General features: G+C 41.5%; 2 protein-coding genes across 2 annotated transcripts; both read left to right on the top strand.

The window, feature by feature from the left end:
- The first annotated feature begins 107 nt into the window (after positions 1-107).
- On the top strand, positions 108-12,059 carry LOC131126440 (AP-1 complex subunit sigma-1A). The gene is made up of 5 exons (XM_058068973.1): positions 108-263; positions 1,019-1,197; positions 6,798-6,906; positions 9,050-9,187; positions 9,355-12,059. The coding sequence occupies exons 1-5, from the start codon at positions 261-263 to the stop codon at positions 9,400-9,402; spliced, it is 477 nt and encodes a 158-aa protein (XP_057924956.1). The 5' UTR covers positions 108-260; the 3' UTR covers positions 9,403-12,059.
- A 1,531-nt stretch (positions 12,060-13,590) lies between these two features.
- vgf (VGF nerve growth factor inducible) lies at positions 13,591-18,995 on the top strand. The gene is made up of 2 exons (XM_058068957.1): positions 13,591-13,878; positions 14,669-18,995. The coding sequence occupies exon 2, from the start codon at positions 14,714-14,716 to the stop codon at positions 16,484-16,486; it is 1,773 nt and encodes a 590-aa protein (XP_057924940.1). The 5' UTR covers positions 13,591-13,878; positions 14,669-14,713; the 3' UTR covers positions 16,487-18,995.
- The last annotated feature ends 489 nt before the right edge of the window (positions 18,996-19,484 follow it).

Genomic DNA, 19,484 nt, shown 5'->3' on the forward strand with positions numbered 1-19,484 from the left:
GTAATTCAACAGGGCAGCAGGTGGGGTTAGTGTACCGCCCACTGTAGTCACCAACCGCAGTTCAAAAGCATGAAGAAAAGTTCTGCGCAGCCTCAGTAGGAGTTGTAACCTGCCAAGTGTAGCAGGCGATGGGCTCCACTGTCAGAGGAGCCGATATGAAGTGTCAACATTAGCCGCTGTCTTAGCCGTTGCCCTGTGGAAGGTATACAGGCAGAGTTCGTGTGTAACGTCGCGCTATCGTTACGACAAACACCTGGAAAATGGTGAGTTGTTCGTCCTCATCGAGGTGGGGTCGGGAGGAAAGCAGCACTACAGGCTAGTGCTAGTGCTAGCAAGGTGTAAGGTTCCAGGAAGTGGCTACCTGGTCTACCTCCACCTGGCATCTCCCAAAAACGACATAGCGGACACCGGGTTGAAATATAGTTCAGAAAATTGCCAAACAATGTTTAATCCCCATGATATTGAGACAATGATGAAGAAAACATACTTTTTTCCTATGAAACGTTGAATGGAGTTGTACTTCCTGGGTGTTGGTAATGAAAAGAATTGAGCTCCAGGCAGTAGACAGTGTCAATAATGAAGTTGACATACAGGAGGCCGTTATTCTGCCTGTTCAGAAAAGATTGAGAGATGTTAAACAAGTTGCTCTTTGACAGTGTAATTCAGCCTATGTTCAAACTATGTTCATGTTTACTGCTCTATCAAACGATGGCTTTTTATAGTTTCATATATGGCGTGGTGGGTGTCCAATTGCCTGTTTCACAGTCCAGGTTTGAATCTCCATCATGGATGTACTGTATATACATGACTGGATTACTGTTGACTGACAACGAGTCTATGGTGTTCTTCTTGCCAAAATCAACTGGGATAGGCTCCAGCTCATCCGTAACCTTAATGAGGACAAGTGGAAAAGAAAATGGCTAGCACATCCTCCATCCCCATGGTTGCCACAGTGAATGCAGACCACGCAGCCAGACGTCTAAACCTGCAGTGTTTGTTTTATGTTTGCTTTGCACAGATGCGCTTTATGCTGCTGTTCAGTCGGCAGGGCAAGCTGCGGCTGCAGAAGTGGTACACGGCCACAGCGGAGCGCGACAAAAAGAAGATGGTGAGGGAGCTGATGCAAATAGTGCTGGCACGCAAGCCTAAGATGTGCAGCTTTCTGGAGTGGAGAGACCTCAAGATCGTCTACAAAAGGTAGCCTCTCAGTTGTTTGTGCTTTTCGTTGCATGACTGATGGCAAAATACTATTTACAGTGCTGCATCTTCTACACTGCTTAATATGAAAGAATGTAATTCAAGATTCAGCTTCACTATATGTACAGGACATACAGGAAAGTCAAAGTAGTGGTTCCTTCTCTGTATTTTCTCCATAAAAAAACAGCAATTAAATAATGAAGTAGGGGCAACCTAAATAAAATCAGGCATGCTGAAATGTAAAGTCAATATGTCATGTAGAATATATACAGTATAATAAGAATATAATGGAGCTGTAGTATGGACATAGTGCGACAATAGAACATGCTCATGGATGAGTTAAATATAAAATACAGCAAATGTAATAATGTCAAAATCTGTCAAGACTATAGAAATAGTCTTGACGGTTAGAACATTGAACACATGAAGTAATAAATGATCTCTGCTTCATGGTTGACTATGACCGATTATTAGTCAATAAATATTGAAAGACCAGTTATATGTTGTCGGGGTTTCCCTTGGGAATTTTTGAAGCTGTGGTGGAGGGATGCATGGGACTGCCAACGCTGTGTTGGCAGTGTGCTCATTTGTCATCATATACAGGCATCCAGTTTGAATAGAACACTCATTAAACTACGAAGAGGTGAAGCAAATATTCTATGGTGAACTACGCAACATCAGAGCAATGAGCTCTACCTGTTGGAGTGTGATAGCATCGCTGTCTTAGGATGGATGCACTGCCATCGGTATTATAATGATGACAAGAGAGCAAGATTGAGTGACACTTTAAAAAGTCAGCATGAATCTGAAAGTCGCTTCTAGGGATCGACCGATACGGGTTTTTTTCCATAACCCTTAGCCAATGGCCGCTTTTGCTTGGGCCGATATTTGTGGCTAATACTGCGTTTGCTGCCTCAATTTACATGAAAAATGACAATAATAACAAATATTACAGGTCTCCAGTTTAAACAAATATTTATTGAAATGTAAACACTGAACACAGTAGGAATCAGCTTTCTTAAACATACATTTAAACTGCATTATTAACTTTAAAAGGAATAAATATTCAACCATGTGCAAAACATTTCTGTCGTAGTTTAAGTTTTATCTAGCATCGATATGTGACTGCTCCTCCGCAGTGAGACGCAGCCCCCCCCCCACCCGCCTCCACACACACAAACACATCACACTGACACAATTTAGTACGATATATAAAACATTTCCCTCATCATTAAAGTTTGTGTTGTGCACGCTAAAGACCTCTCATAAGCAGACACGGCTGCTCCAATCCGCTCTGTGTGTGTGCGTGCTCGGAGAGAGCGCACACACACACACACACACACAGAACACGACACACATTTAACCTCAGCCCGGCGCTGGCTGAATGAAACTCCTCCAAACACCATGGGACTGAATTGCCAACGTTGCCATTAAAGCGGTGTTGGTAACAGCTGTACATATTAGCCTCCAACTACATCAACAGCTCCCTAATTCCAACGGTAGGCACTTTTAAAGATGAAGCATTCAGCAGCATTCCTGGTTTTCAGACCCACAAACTAAACTATATTTTCAAGCACGTATATTGCATGCACTTGGCGTTCATGTTTCCTATTTCAAAGCAGGTGGCAATATTTCAACTAAGTTTAACTGTTAGAGGCTAATTAAAAGTTGAAAACGTAACCTTGTTGTGATTCACCACTGTTGCAGTGTGGAGGGGTACTGCGACTGTGTGTGTTGCAGGGTACTCCGGCAACACAAAGCTGCCTGGCGGATGCCTGTCTATAAACCATGCGGCGGAAAAATACATCGGCGATGTATCGGTCGGCCGATGTATCAGTCGATCCTTAGTCGCTTCCAGCGCGCCCCTGATCTAGCTAGTTACCCCCAGAAAAGCAGTGTAAATTGGTAAAAGGTGCCAGAAAGTCAAGAGATTGAAACATCTGTGATCACACATGCTGGCATAGATGGGCTCTGCATGTGACAAGCTGTTGTCTATTGACTACACATTATATGGAATATTTTTATTTGTATGATTATAACGATAATAACACAGAATTCCGGTGCACTTTTTTTGTTTTTCAAAAAAATTAATTAATTAAATTAAAAGCAAATTAAACATTTTATGATGTTTTACATTGTTTTCAAACTAATTGTGTTCAATATGTACGTAAATAATAAGCTATGTATGAAAAAATGCGCACAGACAGATGCAGAGTGAACCCTCTTGTCATCCAGCCTGTGTGGTTGAGCGAGACGAGGAAATGAAACACTATTTGAATCAAACATCGGTTTATCAAGGCCGGCATAATTATCAACTATAAATCGATTACTGTGACAGGTCTAATTATGTGCATTCTTAGCTCCATCGTTTTAGCTGTTTTTGTATTGTTAGAATGCACAAAATAAAGTGTAATGTAAGAGCAGGTGACTAACTACTAGATGAGCTATAAAATATATGTTTTATATGCCATATACAGCATGTTTTTTGCTGCACATGACTTGGCCGTACGTGGGTGGAGAGGGGAAATTCAACGTTGTTCATCAGACACACACATCAGTGCACATTGGTGCTCATTACAGTGAGCCAAGTGGAGATGTAGGCAAACAAAACAAAGGAGGTGCGAGCAGGCTGCGCGTATGTGTGGGAAGAGGATGATGAGCGAAGCAGAGGGATTTTCTGCAGAGAAAGAATCTCTCATGGCTCCATGTAATGAAGTCCAGAGTTGCCAGGAATGATAATGCTAACGCTTGACTGGCACTGTCTGAGAGCTGTTAAATTCATTTATTCCTGTAGTTTCATACTGTGGTCTATTTCTAATATTTGGCCCCTCTGCTCCACAAGATGAATTTCAACACAATAATGTTTAAAGGTCCTTTATTATACAAAGGTGGCTTTTTAATGACGTTAACATGTGTGCTTGTGTATGAGCATGAGAAAAATCTATCTATCTATCTCTGTCACTTGTCTGCTTTGTAGGCCTTATGATTTCCGCCTTCACGAAATCAGACAAATCAAGCAAATCTCACAGAAATTGACAATGTGAAGAATGAATGTTGTCTTCATGAAGAGAATGAATGTTCATAGGGGGTATGTCCCTGGTGAATGGCTCAATTCTGATGGAAACAAACACTAAACAGCCCCCCCCAATCTAAACAGGTTGAAATGGCGATAAACACCGGCAGTTGGCAGAATTTCCTCTTAGAGATTGTGAATGGAAGCTAGCAGGGGTTAGCTTAGTTTGGTACACTTGTGTGTGCAGAACTCTGGCTCGATTAGTATATTTTCGGGCCAAATATTGCCCGGTATATCGGTCGATCCTTAAAATTTAGGTCTGGGGACTGAGGTGGCCATTCCCGAACGTTGTATTGTTCCTCTGCATGAATGCCTTAGTAGAATTTGAGCAGTGTTTAGATTCTCCCAGAATAGCTGAATAGTTGAAGGATGCACAGTGACACCATCTGTAGCAATATCATGTTGGAGGTCTTTGGAGCTGGTCTGTGGGTTGACTTTGACTGTTCTCACCATCCTTCGCCTCTGCTTATCTGAGATTTTTCATGGCCTGCCACTCTGGGCCTTAACTAGAACTGTACCTGTGGTCTTCCATTTCTTTCCTGTTCCTCAGAGTGGAACCTGTCAGCTGAAATCTCTTAGCTAGCTTTTTGTATCCTTCCCCTAGACCAGGGATGGGCAAATATTTTGACTCGTGGGCCGCATTGAGTTAACAAAATTGTCCAGGGGTGCAGAACATATATTTAACACACACACGCACACACTATATTATGCTTCTAATTTTTCTTTAATTATTTGTCAAATTTGATCTGTAAAAGTGTTATACTATCAGCTGTATGTTCTCATGCCCTTTTTTCAGGAGCACTTTAAACATCAGACCACATCAAACTATGTCATTTAATTTTTACAGTTTTTTTTTTTTTTTTTTTTTTTACTATATAAGACATCCGACTTGCAAGTCATGTTGTCAGTTTGTATGTTAAAAGTTGAAATACTTAGAAAGCAACTGGCGGGCCGGATTCAAACGCTTGGTGGGCCGCATGTGGCCCCCGGGCCGTAGTTTGCCCACCCCTGCCTTAGACCATGATGTTGAACAATCTTTGCTTTCAGGTAATTTGCCAGTGTTTTTGAGGCTACTATGGTGCTACTCTTCAGAGAAGATGCAACTTGCAATTGACCTCCTTAAATACGCTTTCTCATGATTGGCTTCACTTGTGTATGTAGGCCAAGGGTCAGTGAGCCTACCAAACCAATTTTGTGTTCTAATAATTAGTGTTGAAGGTATTCAAATCAATAAAACAACAAGAGTGCCCAAACGTTTGTTTAAATAATTATTGCACACTTATTGCACACTAAATCCTATGAACTTCATTTCATTTTCCAGCTATCACTGTGTTCATCTGCTGACATTTAACTGAAACAACCAGTGATTTATGAAAGAAAACCTTGAAAATTATCAGGAACGCTCAAACTTTTTCATACCATGACATTCTGAGATTCCGCCGTGATTGAGTGGTCCGCCAGGGAAATACTTCCCCACATGAAGTTTCCTTCGTCTCACAATTGCATAATTTCAAATCATTTTCACATTGTCAGTTTCTGCGAGATATCACATTTAACAGTAAATTGTGTTTTTATTGGCAAAATTTGCGATTCTGTTAACATGAATATTATAGGGCACTATGAAGGTTTCCCCGTGGCTCGGGACCCTTGATGTATGACATCTATTACATGGGGATGACAGGTATAATGGTAATGGTTTTATTTCATTTGAACATGCATCAGATTCCAATTGAGTGCATCCCATAATCAGTTCACAGTTCCACATGTCCAAAAGGAGTAGGAAGAAGCAAAGCTTATTAAATCCTACCCCTCCATCTGGTACTTTTACAATCAGTAACTGTTACATTTGTTCACTTCCTGCTTTCCATAGTACAGTTTAAGGTTGTTTTTTTGTTTTGTTTTTTTTAATAATGCACCTCGTACCGAAGTACAAGGTGATATGACCATACAATGACATAATGGGTACCATAGTAAGTGTCAATATAGTGATATATATAGCACATCATGACTGGTTCAAGACTCTTCATCCTTGTATTTAGCAAACATCAACTGCTTGTTTTGTTTCTTGAATTGGCTCATCGTTGTGCATTGTTTGAGGTCCTTACTCAATCCATTCCATAGTTTGATTCCACATACTGAAATGCTATGGCTTTTTAACGTAGTCCTAGCATATAAGTGTTTCAAATTTAGTTCTTCCCTGAGATCATATTTCTCCTCTCTTGTAGAGAAGTATTGTATGACATTTTTAGGTAATTGGTTGTTTTTAGCCTTATGCATTATTTTAGCTGTTTGAAAATTAACTATATCAGCAAATTTAAGTAGTTGTGATTTTAGAAATAAGGAGTTAGTATGTTCTCCGTAGGCGGAATTGTGAATTATCCTTACTGACCTTTTTTGTAGTACATTCAGCGAATGAAGATTGCTTTTATAGTTATTACCTTATACATTTGTGTGGACAAACACACAAATGATGAATGCTTTTTAAATGAATGACTGTTTGACTGTTTGTGTTTTGACACAAATAAAGGTACGCCAGCTTGTATTTCTGCTGCGCCGTGGAGGAGCAGGACAACGAGCTGATCACACTGGAAGTCATCCATCGCTTTGTTGAGCTCTTGGATAAATACTTTGGCAGCGTGAGTCACACATCTGAGGGTGTGTTTTGTGCATGTGCTTTGTTGACTCTAGGCGGGTGTGTGTGCATTTGTGCGTGTATAGACAGGCCTCAAGGCTAACTTTTTACTGGAAGCACAGTGGTCCCTGACTTAAAAGTTTAGGAGCGCAAACAGAAAATTTTGAAGCGCACACCAAAATCAACTTGCAAAGTACACATGCTGAATTTCCTCTCATTTTCAACGTATTGCTGCTCAATTATTCATTCCAATATTGGCCTCTCTTCACACACATCGGGCCCCTTCATGTTCTTTATTGCCTTTGGGCTGCTTTCTTCCTCTTTTGGAGTTCATATGGGATGGCAAACTACTGTAGTACTGTACTGTACAGTAGTTACTGTCAACTACTGGGCTGACGTGTGGGGCAAATGTTTGTCAGCAACAAAAACTATTCAATAGTATAAAATAAAATCTGCAAACTGTGCAAAAATAAATACTGTATTTTCTGGACTATAAGTCGCACAAGGCCAAAAATGCATAATTAGGTAGAAAAAAATATACATAACTCGCACTGGAGTATAAGTCGCATTTTTTGTGGGTAATTTATTTTACAAACCACTTGACCAAAACCAACATTACATCCTCTTGGAAGGCAAGTTATAACAATAAAAGAATAGAGAACAGGCTGAATAGATGTAAGATATGCTAACACAATGGTTATTCAGCTACACAAAAAATAAACATAAACAGAAAAGGTGTCCAGTGTTTATGTAACAAACAGTTTTTTCATTTATAAGTCGCTCTGGAGTAAAAGTCGCAGGAACAGCCAACCTATGAAAAAAGGGTGACTTATAGTCCAGAAAATACGGCAAATGACAGTGTTGACAATGTTGGCAGGGCCAACCAATTTTGCAATTTTGTTTGGGTTTTTTTGCCTTTTAACTGTGCAATTGAACACCTGTTTTAGAGTAATGCTAATACATGGGAAATGAATTGTTCAATAATATATTCTTTTGTTAAAAATAACACCATGTTGGTGGTGTATGAGATTACCAACATTTACATTGTACTTTATTTACAGTTATAAAAATATAAAAAGTTGATTTGAATATATACATAAAGATATTTAAAATTAATTTCAAGCTAAACAATGCACTGCAGCAAAACAACCAATAGAATATATACAGAATAGCACAATCAAGTCCGCAATAGACTTGAGAAAGAAGATAAATACATAGTAATAAAGATACAGTATGTCAATATTCTTTGGTGAGCTACTCCAAATCAGAGTTTATAGAGCATAAGTACAGAGCAAGGTTGTTAAGTGACACCTAAAAAAAAAAGTATGTTAGCATGTACCCCATGGATGTGGCAACCACTTGTTAGTTTCCCTGAGGGATAAAAATGACCTCCGAACGAACCACATTGCTTTTTTTTTTAATGACAACATGTTACTGGTTTATAAAAAAAGTCATATTTGGATTCTGTGGAGTCCACCTTGCTAGCTGCCACCACAGAGACAGAAGAAAGTGTGAGCCAGGCAAAATATGTAAACTTTTTCCCTCTCATAACCGATACGATAACTTTGTTCTACTGTAACTGTAAGATCTGGAGTTAGGAGTGATTCAAACCAAGTAGTATTTAAAAAAAAAAAAAAAAGACTGCTGATAATCGACACTGTGTTCTCCAAAGCATTGTTAGTTAGCACAAGAGTTACATGCTTCACCTTCCGCAGAAACACAATGTAAAACATTAGTTCCCCGTAGTGTATTGATTAGAAATATTAGAGCTGTATTTCGTTTGATGAGCAAAATGGAGACATTCACAGTGGATGTCGATGCAGACTTGAGCTCATTTCATTATAGACTTCCTCAACTCACCTTTTGGTACACTGTGTGCAGACTACGCTAGTTACCATTTAATGTAATGTAACTGTAACGTTTGGACAGAGTGCATGTTTTAGATGCACGATGAAGTATTGTAATTTGGAAACCACAGCAACTGAAACATAGGTTCCACCGTTTTGGATCAACTTTTGGAAATACTTTTGCATGTAACCAAAACGCTATATATATAATATATGTGTTGATATGGACAATGTATGTGTCTGATATAAAGTTTATGATATATATATACAGTAAAGTATATTTTTTGGTGACTTCTTCAGGTGTGTGAGCTGGACATCATCTTCAACTTTGAGAAGGCTTATTTCATCCTGGACGAGTTCCTGATGGGAGGAGAGATCCAGGACACGTCAAAGAAAAGCGTCCTGAAAGCCATTGAGCAAGCTGACATACTGCAGGAGGTCTTTGAATTCTTACAATTGAATTTTAATTACAGTTTTTAAAGTGGCCAAATATTATTGTGCTTTAAAGTGCAGTATTAATTCCATTGCAACTATGATAAAGTAGTCATTTTGTACATTAAAGCTCTAGCACGTCTGTGTCAAACTTGTCATCTTTGCTCCGGCAGGAAGACGAGTCGCCTAGGAGCGTGCTGGAGGAGATGGGCTTGGCGTAGTGACTCTGCAGACCACATAAGACTGAACACTGCTTGTGTATGTCTTCTGTGGCTCTTACACTGTGATGATCCACAGTGTGGAACTTGGGACTCTTGTGTGCGCGCGCGTGTGTGTGTATGTGTGTGTGCGCGCCTGAGCTTGACAGAGAGACTTGTGCAGGAAAGTGCACAAATGTGCTTGTGTGTGTGTGTCTGTTTAGGTTTTTAAGCATGAGATGGATGCTTACATACGTGTAAGTAAAACAGGCTGGCGATTAGGTGCATATGAATTACTCCTAGTTAGTTTTATCTTCATTAATATCAACAATCTTCATGATACACCAAAAACGGTTTTGTTTCTGTGTGTTTGTTTTGCAACTTTTGTGTACTTTGATGCAGTTGTGAGTTTGCTGACTAGATGTTGTGTAACACTGGGTTGGAGAAGGTTATGGTTGGATCTTTTTCTGGAGAATATGACGGTAACAAACCGGGTGCTGGATGCATCCATCCTGTGCTGGTTTTGAAAGAAAACTCACCAATTAAGAGTTTTTGCAAAGTTACTTTTTAAGGGTGTCACAAGATATTAACACATAATACGTATATCTGGTGTGGAGAAAAGATGTCTGTTGGTAACAGGTCATCCAGGTCTGTCAGACTGAACTGCGGCATCACTACTGGGGATGATAAAACACGTAACATGGAAGTGGCAGTGCGTTAGGCAGGATAGGAACAGCGCATAAAATGCTTTACACACACTATAAACGTTGCTGTACAACCTACATCAGTGTTCCCAGACAGCTTTTTTGCATCAGTTCAATAGTACGGGCAGTGTTTATGTCCAAGCTGAAGCGGTGGCAATTCTACATTTGATGAAATTAACTTGAAGATTTGTCAGATCAAAACACGATCGCTGCAAATTACTTATAAAAAACATTAGTTACATTAATCACACTAAGCGTCATGCAAACTGTAGTTATTTAGCACAATTATAAAGCTGCAATCTATTTTACCTTTGTCTTTTATATAACTGCCCTAATCATTTGATTAGTAGTAGCAGCAAAAACACCGTCAATGATTTAACTTTTATTTTAAACAATGGTTTCAGTTTGTGGCAGGAAGTTGAACAGTTAAAAGCATCATGTCAGCCATACAGTTATAAAACACCTGTAAGATACCTGCTTTGTTTAGTGTGCAGATAGGATTGTTGATCTTGATGCTCTAACAGGGAAAAGTGTAAGATACTCTTCCCTTGTTACATTCATTCATTCATTCATTTTCTACCGCTTTTTCCTCATGAGGGTCGCGGGGGTGCTGGAGCCTATCCCAGCTGTCTTTGGGCGAGAGGCGGGGTACACCCTGGACTGGTCGCCAGCCAATCACAGGGCACATATAGACAAACAACCATTCACACTCACATTCATACCTATGGACAATTTGGAGTCGCCAATTAACCTAGCATGTTTTTGGAATGTGGGAGGAAACCGGAGTACCTGGAGAAAACCCACGCATGCACGGGGAGAACATGCAAACTCCACACAGAGATGGCCGAGGGTGGAATTGAACCCTGGTCTCCTCGCTGTGAGGTCTGCGCGCTAACCACTAGACCGCCGTGCCGCCCCCCCTTGTTACATACTACATTTTATTTATGCATATTTGGAGCATCCAGACCAGAGCAGGAGGGGATAGAAAAGAATTCAGGGTGTGGGGGGCAATACAAAGAGAGACAACACAGCAAAAACGACAATAACAAAACAACACAAACAAACAACAAATATGTGTGACCAATACAAATATTAACCAGAATAGTGAACAGATTTACAATAACTCTTAGTAATCTTATTCATGGGACACTGTTGAAATAAAAATGTTTTGTTTGGCCGCCATTTTGTCATTGTTTTGTTAAAAGTAATGTTAAAATATCGTCTTGTCGCGTGAACCCAATATCATGCATCATCTTTTCTGGTGTGCTGTGTGTATCACGACACCCCTACTATTCATATGACAACCTTTTTGAGGGCCTAAGACATTTTTGACCGTGGAAGCCCATGCAGATATTAACCTTGCCGGTTTGATTTGCTAGCATCAAAGATCATGCCTTGATTGAAATAGCAGCATATTTGTGATGCACCTCTTTAAGTAGTAAAAAAAAAATGGCTTTGGAAATCATGTCACCAGGAACAGATTCAACGTTAAATACTTCTCCATAACTCCCACTCTTTGGAGCTGGTTAAACAAGTGATTGCGGCATTACTGCCACCAAGTGGTTGCGAACTGTATTGTATCATCAATAGCTAGCTTTGCCGGTCTTGAATTGATGACTTATGCTGTCCCGCACCCCCAATGTTAAGAGTAGGGGCCTCAAACTCAATTTACTTGGGGGCCACTGGAGCTCGGGTCTGGGTGAGACTGAGCCGCATCAGGTTTTACAAAAAAAAAAAAAACCCAAAAAATGCATTTATTAAAAACAAAAAAATTTAAAATATTTTGCTTTGGTTCCAATTTTCTACAAGAAAAGCTCTGATAAAACATTCCACTGTTCTCAAATATCTTAATTTTTATTTTTCTACACAAAATAAGATGGAAAGTAAATAAACAAATCAAGAATAAAGAAAATCAATCAATAATAAATAAATATAATAATAATAATAATAAAACGGCAAATAATAAAAACTTAAGAAACCACATATAGTTGGTGGGTAGACAAATTATTTTTTTCAGATTAAAATGAACAAAGCATTATTAGAGCCCTGTAGACATGACAAAACACGACTATAGTCACATTTATACTTTTTTTATTTACAACATATTGCGCAACTGCAGGGTCTTGAGACACATGCTAACTCGCAAACTAGAGCGCTAGCGACCTAAACGGTATCCTTCAAGTTATTTCCTTTAAACTTAAATAGCCAAAAACTTACCACTTCCACACGGATAGGGAGGATAACTATTAACAGTTATTTAACCTTTAACATGAACATTAATCAAACGTAATAATTTTTTCTGGGTACATGATACCATACAGCATCCATATCAAACTTGCGCGGGCCGCACTAACATTAAATTTTCATATCAAGCCTCAAACTAGTGTTCTGCGGGCTACATTTGGCCCCTGGCCGTGTGTTTGAGACCCCTGGTTAAGAGGTACTGTTCTAAGGCAAACAGCAGTAATATATTTGTGTTTAGTTTGACTAATCAATATCAATGAGGATGTTAATGACACCTTTTTATTTGCCTGCACGAATTAAGGCGGTTCTACATAGCGAAAGTGTGCCTAGTAGAGTGTCTGGTCACAGGTGTACTAGGTGTGGGAAAAAGGAACCAAAGACGACACCCGTGTTTCCAGAGGGTTTTTATTGTTGTTACGACATGGTAGTGTCAGCACATAACTCCATAATGTGACAGTAAAGGGAGGAGGGGGTGGAGTCGTGCCACCTCGTTTAAACTCTTTGAAGTGACTGCCGCCATGTTTGAATGTACTGGAACGTCCTGTCACACCCATACCTCAACTGTTAGGGTATCATTCAGCGCAAGTCTTGGCGGGCTAGTTTTGTTACAACGCTTCAATAATATTAGGTCAGGCCTTCTCTCTTATGCATTTTGCAAGCTCTGCTTTACACCCTTGTGTGTCTTATTGCACTAGATCAATTGCTTTTTAAAGGTGGGTAGCCTCAAGGTGGTGGTGCATACTTATCATACTGTACTGTAATCATTTGTCTGGGTTGTTTTATTTCGACTTAAAGCCTCGCAAACGGTCCTATCCGGATGCTTTATTCCAGCTTCCGCCCGTATAATGTGTGTATGCATGTGTTGTGCCTGTTCTGACTCCTTAAAGGAAGCCCGGCTGATGTCGCCTGTACATGCTTTACTGTAGCATCAAGTTGGAGCTTATTTAGTTTTTTTTTTATTATTTAAACCTTAACACCCTTGCTTTAATTTAAACTAATCTTTTAAAGAACTGTCGCAAAAGGAGGAGCTTGTCGAGTCTGTGTGATGTAGTCTGGCAGCAGTTTTATAACGATGAAATAAAACATTTGATTAAGTGAATGATGTGTTTGTGCATGAATGCCGATGGTGATTTGTTTTAAAAGAAAAAAAAATGCCAAATCACTCTGAAGCTGGAGCACTGCAGCTAATTGCTTTGACCGGAGGAGAGAGAAATTCCTTATGAATGGGAGCCATTCTGGTGACGTCAATGGGGCCGCTTGACGCAGGAGTCACGTGTGACGGGTGGGCGGGTATAAGAGGCACCTGCCGCTGTCCGCGGTGCCGAAAACTGACGGAGCAAAGCCAGGAGGAGGAATCCTTGCTGCGTGGAAGTAAACAGTCAAGACCGGGAAAGAAGATTATTGGGAATTACAGGAGAATACCCACAAGAAAAAGACAGGAGGGGGGGGGACACCACATTAGACATCACTAGGGAGCGGGCTGCGAGCGTGACAAGACTGTGACGTCCTGAGGAGTGGATGCTGGAATCCCCCACACTGCTCCCACTCACCTGTAAGTCGTCTAAACTTCTTTATCCTCTTTTTAAACACTGATTACGAGTTTCCACTGCAGAATAAAATGTTTCTGTATAATTGTTGCTGTTGTATTTCAGTTCAATTTAAATACAAATTGAAATAAATATGGCTCATTTAGTTGAGTTAGTGACGTGATTGTTTGGGATGCACACATGACGTGGGCCTATTGTCATTCTCCTCCTCGTCATCATTACCTTCATCAGCGTCACAGCTATTATCACCATGACTCCCCCACCCCACCCCCTCCCTCCGTGCAAGTGAGGTAGAATTCCAGCTTCCCCCTGGAACTGATAAACAAGTTTAAAAAGAAGGCGATGCATTTTATTATCTTTGAATTCTTAAAAAAAACTGAGTCAGGACAGTTGTTGTTGCGTGGAATCATGCACGCGCAGCGAGCAGGTCACGTGTCACTTCTAATCCTGCACCCACTCCCCCCATGATTTTTTTTTTTTTTATTATTTACGGAAATTTTGTCACGTTGCTGCAGCGATTTCTCCACAAGCACACAAAAACCTGACAACAAAAAGACAAATGTTTGCTTTTATCAAATGTGTTGTTTTTAATAATAATTGATAATTGATCTATTCTAGGTAGAACTGCACTGCATCATACAGAGACCTATTTCTAATGCTTTGTTTGGCAAATTCACTGTAGGATACAAGGAATGAGCATTACTGCACTTTATTGACGTTGAATGAAATGGCACCTCTCAGCCAATCGGCTTGTTTTGCTCTTCATTGAGGTCATGGTTGTCTTTCCATCTCCAGGAATATTGCCATCCTGCTCCTTGGCAGCCATCCTGATTGCCCGTGATGGCTTCCCGCATCATCTCAAGTGCCCTTATCCTCCTGGTTTTCCTAGCAAGGGTCTTTGATGCTGACCTCACCACGCAGAGTGTTGTCACGTCTGCCAACGTGGTCGTGTCAGAAGATACCGACGACAGTGATGAGGGAAGTATGACGAAAAGGGCACCGAAAGGAGATGACATCTTCGACGACGTGGACCCCAAAACACTCGCAGCGCTTTTGCTGGAGGCACTCAACCGCACACGTGTCGAGAGCAGGCGGGAGGAGGAAGAGGAGGAGGAGGCGGGAGGCCAGCGAGACCGAGATGGCCGACAGAAGCTGGAGCTGTTGATGGCAGCTCAGGGCCAGCAGGAAGCTGAGGAGAGGAAGAAGGCCGAGGAGGAAGAGGAGAGGATGACCGAGCGGGTGTCGAGTCGCACCAGCAGTCAGACCCTCCATGTCCAGACCCAACAACCCCCAGCTGCAGCGGAGCCGGACCAAGGCGGTGCTGCCGCCGAGGAGGAGCAGCTCAATCCAGAGGAGCTGAGGAGCTTGGAGACCATGATGAAGGAATTTCCGCGTTTGGACACGGCCGTAAAGCGAGGGGGGGATTCAGAGCCCAGCCAGCGGGAGAGTCGAGGCTACAGCAGTTTCAACGACATCATCCCGCTCGGCAAGGGCAGCTTCTCGGAGAAGAAGCTGAAATGGCAAGAAGAGACGCAGAAAGCCTTGAGCATGCCAGCGTTCCGAGGTGGGAATTTCATGGATGACTTTGAAGGCAACAATGCCGCAACTGTAGCACAGCCTAAGCAGTCGGAGCAGATGGAGAGTGATGATCCGGAGGACGAAGAAGAGGAGGAGGACGAGGTGTTGTCTCCAGAGGAAGAGGAGGCACGAGCCAAGGCAGAGCAGGAGGAGATGAGGAGGCAGGCGGCTGAGGTGCAGAAAGCCAAGATGGAGGAGGAGAAGCTGGCTGACATCGCTTCTGACATGCTCCTCCGCTACATGGTCAAGCAGAACGGTGGCAGCAGTAGAAAGTACGCCGACACCGCCGCGGACAAACGGTCAGAGGAGGAGCAGGAGGATGATGACATTGACCCTCAGACCATCGACAAACTCATCGAGATCTCCAGCAAGCTTCACCTTCCTGCCGACGACGTGGTGGACATAATCAGCGATGTGGAGAAGAAGAAGAAGAAGGATATGACACCGGAGCTCTTAACGCATTGGCAACGCCCACAGCCAACCTCCGCCGATTCCTTCACCAAATCAAACATCTACCCGGTCTCCAAGCAACCTTCTCCAGCGGTCCATCTCCTCAAAAGCTGGTTTCAGGAGCCTTCAAGGTCCAAAACCTTCTGGGGCAACCCTGCTGATCGTCTCCTATGGTCCAAACCACTTAAGTCCATCAAACAGGAAGCCTGGCTCCAAAAGCCGAGACCGGTTTGGACACACTACCCCTCCTTCTATCAGAGGAAACCCCATCAGGACTACTATCCCATCTACTTCCCTCCTCCGAGGCCGACATTCCGCTACTACGTCCCAAAACCTGCTCTGGCCTTCAACACCCTCCTACAGCGCTCCCAGGATGGCGCTTACAGCTTCCTGCCCAAGCAGCGTTACCTCAACTGGATGCCGCCCCGCTTGAGAAAACCCCCCGCTGCCCTCTACCCCAGACGCCCCTTTTCCTTCTACCCGCAAAGCGCCCCCAAACCTGCAGTCCCTCTTTATCAATCAGCGCCGAGGGGACATTTGGACAAATATATTGAGCAGCTTCTCTTGAACAGACCACAGGACTGAAAAGGGGGCGGGGCTAAGCAAGATACAGGTGGGATGCTGAGGGAATATGAGAGCATGTCTTTCTATTTGTCCCACTTCCTTTTTGACATTATTCATCTGTTGTTTGGACATTCCGGGAGGGCTCTTTGTATAAACATCCAAAAACTCCATTTGAACATTTGGAAAAAGCCCCGGGAAGGACATTTCCAAGGGATAAGGAAGGATAACGAGAAAGATTTGGACTGCAGCATTAGCAATGTTAGCGACTTATAAACAGCCACAATAAGAAGAACCATTTTTATACTTGGGGGGGTTCCTTAAAGACGCATCTAATATATATTTATACCCTTGTCCCTTCTTAAAGTATATTTTCTTCACACACAATTCCCATATCCTCATGTACAGTATTTGAGGGAGGGGGCCGGGAAAGAGCACTGTAATGGCCGGGATGACTCATCCCTTTGCATCACTTCAATTACCTTGTTGCCATGGTGCCAAAGTTTACATTCTTGTCTTTGATGGCTGATCTCCCCACGCAGAGGAGGGGGCAAAAGTACCTCCACAATGAGTTTTTCTCCTTTTTTCCTAGCGTTCCCAATGCCACCACATTGTGTCTGTAATGTAATCCTGAAGGAAGTGCGTCCATTCCAATAAGTACACATCACTGTGTACACTGCAGTTACTGGATATGCACATTTTATCCAAATCCATTACCGTTGTTGCACTCTTACAGGAAATGATGACAATATCTATCCAATGCCTTCTCTTCTCTATCTCCCTTTAAATTGTGAATTGCAACCACTCCCCGACGTAACCAAGATGGCCACTCTTGAGGGTGCTAAGTGTCCAGCACTTGCACACTCTCCGTTTGGACCGTTCTGAGGGCAACGTCTGGGTACAGTGCACTGTAATTTTGCATTCAAAAGACTCCTTGTATGCACAGAAATTAGGAAATGAAGTTAAGTATACAAGTGGGCAAGTGGAAGTGACTAATGGAGTCACAGTGTTAACTACAAAAGTGTTAGTGGGGCAGATTATCCAAACATTTCATAAGAATGGTGATACAAGCACCAAAATTGGCACAGATGATGTTTAGGATACATATTTTATTACGTACAATATTAATATATTAATATATTAAGTACAATATCCAACATAAAATGTAATATGGCTGCCAATTTTCAAGATGGCCGCCAGAGCAAATTTGAAAAACATGTACTTGTTGAAGTAGAACTCAAATAAACACAATATTTTTATAGTCAGAATACTAAATGAATGTATTATAATTTATTAAATCCAATAATGAATTCCAAATTCCAATATGGACACCATTTTTCAATATGGAGCCTGATACATTACTATAAATTGGTGTTTTTTTATCAGAAAAGTTGGTCACAAAGTTTACTTGTCCTCTGCTATGTATTTGTTACATTACTGTAACTTACAAATATTATTGTTGTTGGTTTGTATTACTTCATGAGAGTGATGTCATAGCACAACCAGGGCACACTGGTGACATCACTGCTGCGAAACTCAGCATGGGGCTCAACGTCGGCTTGTAGTGTACTAAATGTAGTTGTTATAATTACTAACTGTTGTAGTATTAAATAGGCAACTTAGTATACATAAGTGTCCCAAATGCTATCTAAGATGTACAGATTATCACAATGTCATTATTTTAGTGCAAATACGATTTCGAACGACTATGAATGGTGGCCATATTGTAAAATGGTGGCCATTTTGTATTTGAAGTTGGATATCGTAGGTTCTATTGCACAAGTGTGCCAATTTTGGTGCTTGTATCACCAAGTGAAAGATTGTTTCAGCAATATGCCCCACTATGTGGGGATTGAGACACCCTAAGTGTGGAAGTACATGAATGAAGACGCAGCCTTAAGGCTACGCTATAGGTCTATTCCTGTTTCTTTCATGTTTCATTATCAGTGTGAACAGGACAATTCAGGTTTTCCCCAAAGCGACCCAGGCCTCTTTTGTATGAAAGTGTGAAGTTATGTAACCAACGACTGATTAGGTCGCTTACAGCCACCCTATTGGTCATGGAAAAGGTATCATTTGTTTCAACATGACTAAATTGTCTGCATTTGGAAATAGAAAGTTGCTTCTAAGCTGACTGTGATGTCATCATTGCTTTTCCTTAGGACCTTTTTTGTCATTTGATACCGCCCATTCGCTTCACTTGAGGAATGTTACAGCATTTGTAATCAATTGATGTTTGTATGAGATCAAAGAAGAGGAAATGAGGCAAGCGTGCACGTTTGTGTAATTGCATCTAAAGCGTATTGTCCTAGGAGATGACAAAGCAACAAGTATAAAAAAAAAAAAAACAGAAACAATGATGTTGTACCTTGGAGTTGTTGTTTGAGTGACGTACGCTGTTGTTGCCTTTGTTGTTGTTGTCGTAATAAACATGAGTTGGCTGCATATGCACATAGGTGCATGTCAATGACTACTTTTGCTACACATGAAACCAATAAATTCAATTCATTTCATTTATCAACAGATTGTTTCACTGTGGATGGTGTGTGTCTGTATAAATATAGCAGCCCTTTTACATATTTTTATTTTACTCAATAATTGCTATGGTGGGCGGCACGGCAGTGTAGTGGTTGGCGCGCAGACCTCACAGCTAGGAGACCAGGGATCAATTCCACCCTCGGCCATCTCTGTGTGGAGTTTGCATGTTCTCCCCGTGCATGCGTGGGTTTTCTCCGGGTACTCCGGTTTCCTCCCACATTCCAAAAACATGCTAGGTTAATTGGCGACTCCAAATTGTCCGTAGGTATGAATGTGAGTGTGAATGGTTGTTTGTCTACTATATGTGCCCTGTGATTGGCTGGCCACCAGTCCAGGGTGTACCCCGCCTCTTGCCCAAAGACAGTTGGGATAGGCTCCAGCACCCCCGCGACTCTCGTGAGGAAAAAGCAGTAGAAAATGAATGAATGAATGAATAATTGCTATGGTTTTTAGCATTTTTACTCATGAACTTTTAGCATATCAA

Source organism: Doryrhamphus excisus, chromosome 3 (genome assembly GCF_030265055.1).
Source record: "Doryrhamphus excisus isolate RoL2022-K1 chromosome 3, RoL_Dexc_1.0, whole genome shotgun sequence".
NCBI classification, from domain to species: domain Eukaryota; kingdom Metazoa; phylum Chordata; class Actinopteri; order Syngnathiformes; family Syngnathidae; genus Doryrhamphus; species Doryrhamphus excisus.

Coding starts and splice junctions, on each gene's coding strand:
- LOC131126440 (XM_058068973.1), top strand. Junction 1,198..6,797: donor CTCAAGATCGTCTACAAAAG/GTAGCCTCTCAG, acceptor ACACAAATAAAG/GTACGCCAGCTTGTATTTCT. Junction 9,188..9,354: donor AAGCTGACATACTGCAGGAG/GTCTTTGAATTC, acceptor TTGCTCCGGCAG/GAAGACGAGTCGCCTAGGAG.
- vgf (XM_058068957.1), top strand. CDS start 14,714: ATGGCTTCCCGCATCATCTCAAGTGCCCTTATCCTCCTGGTTTTCCTA.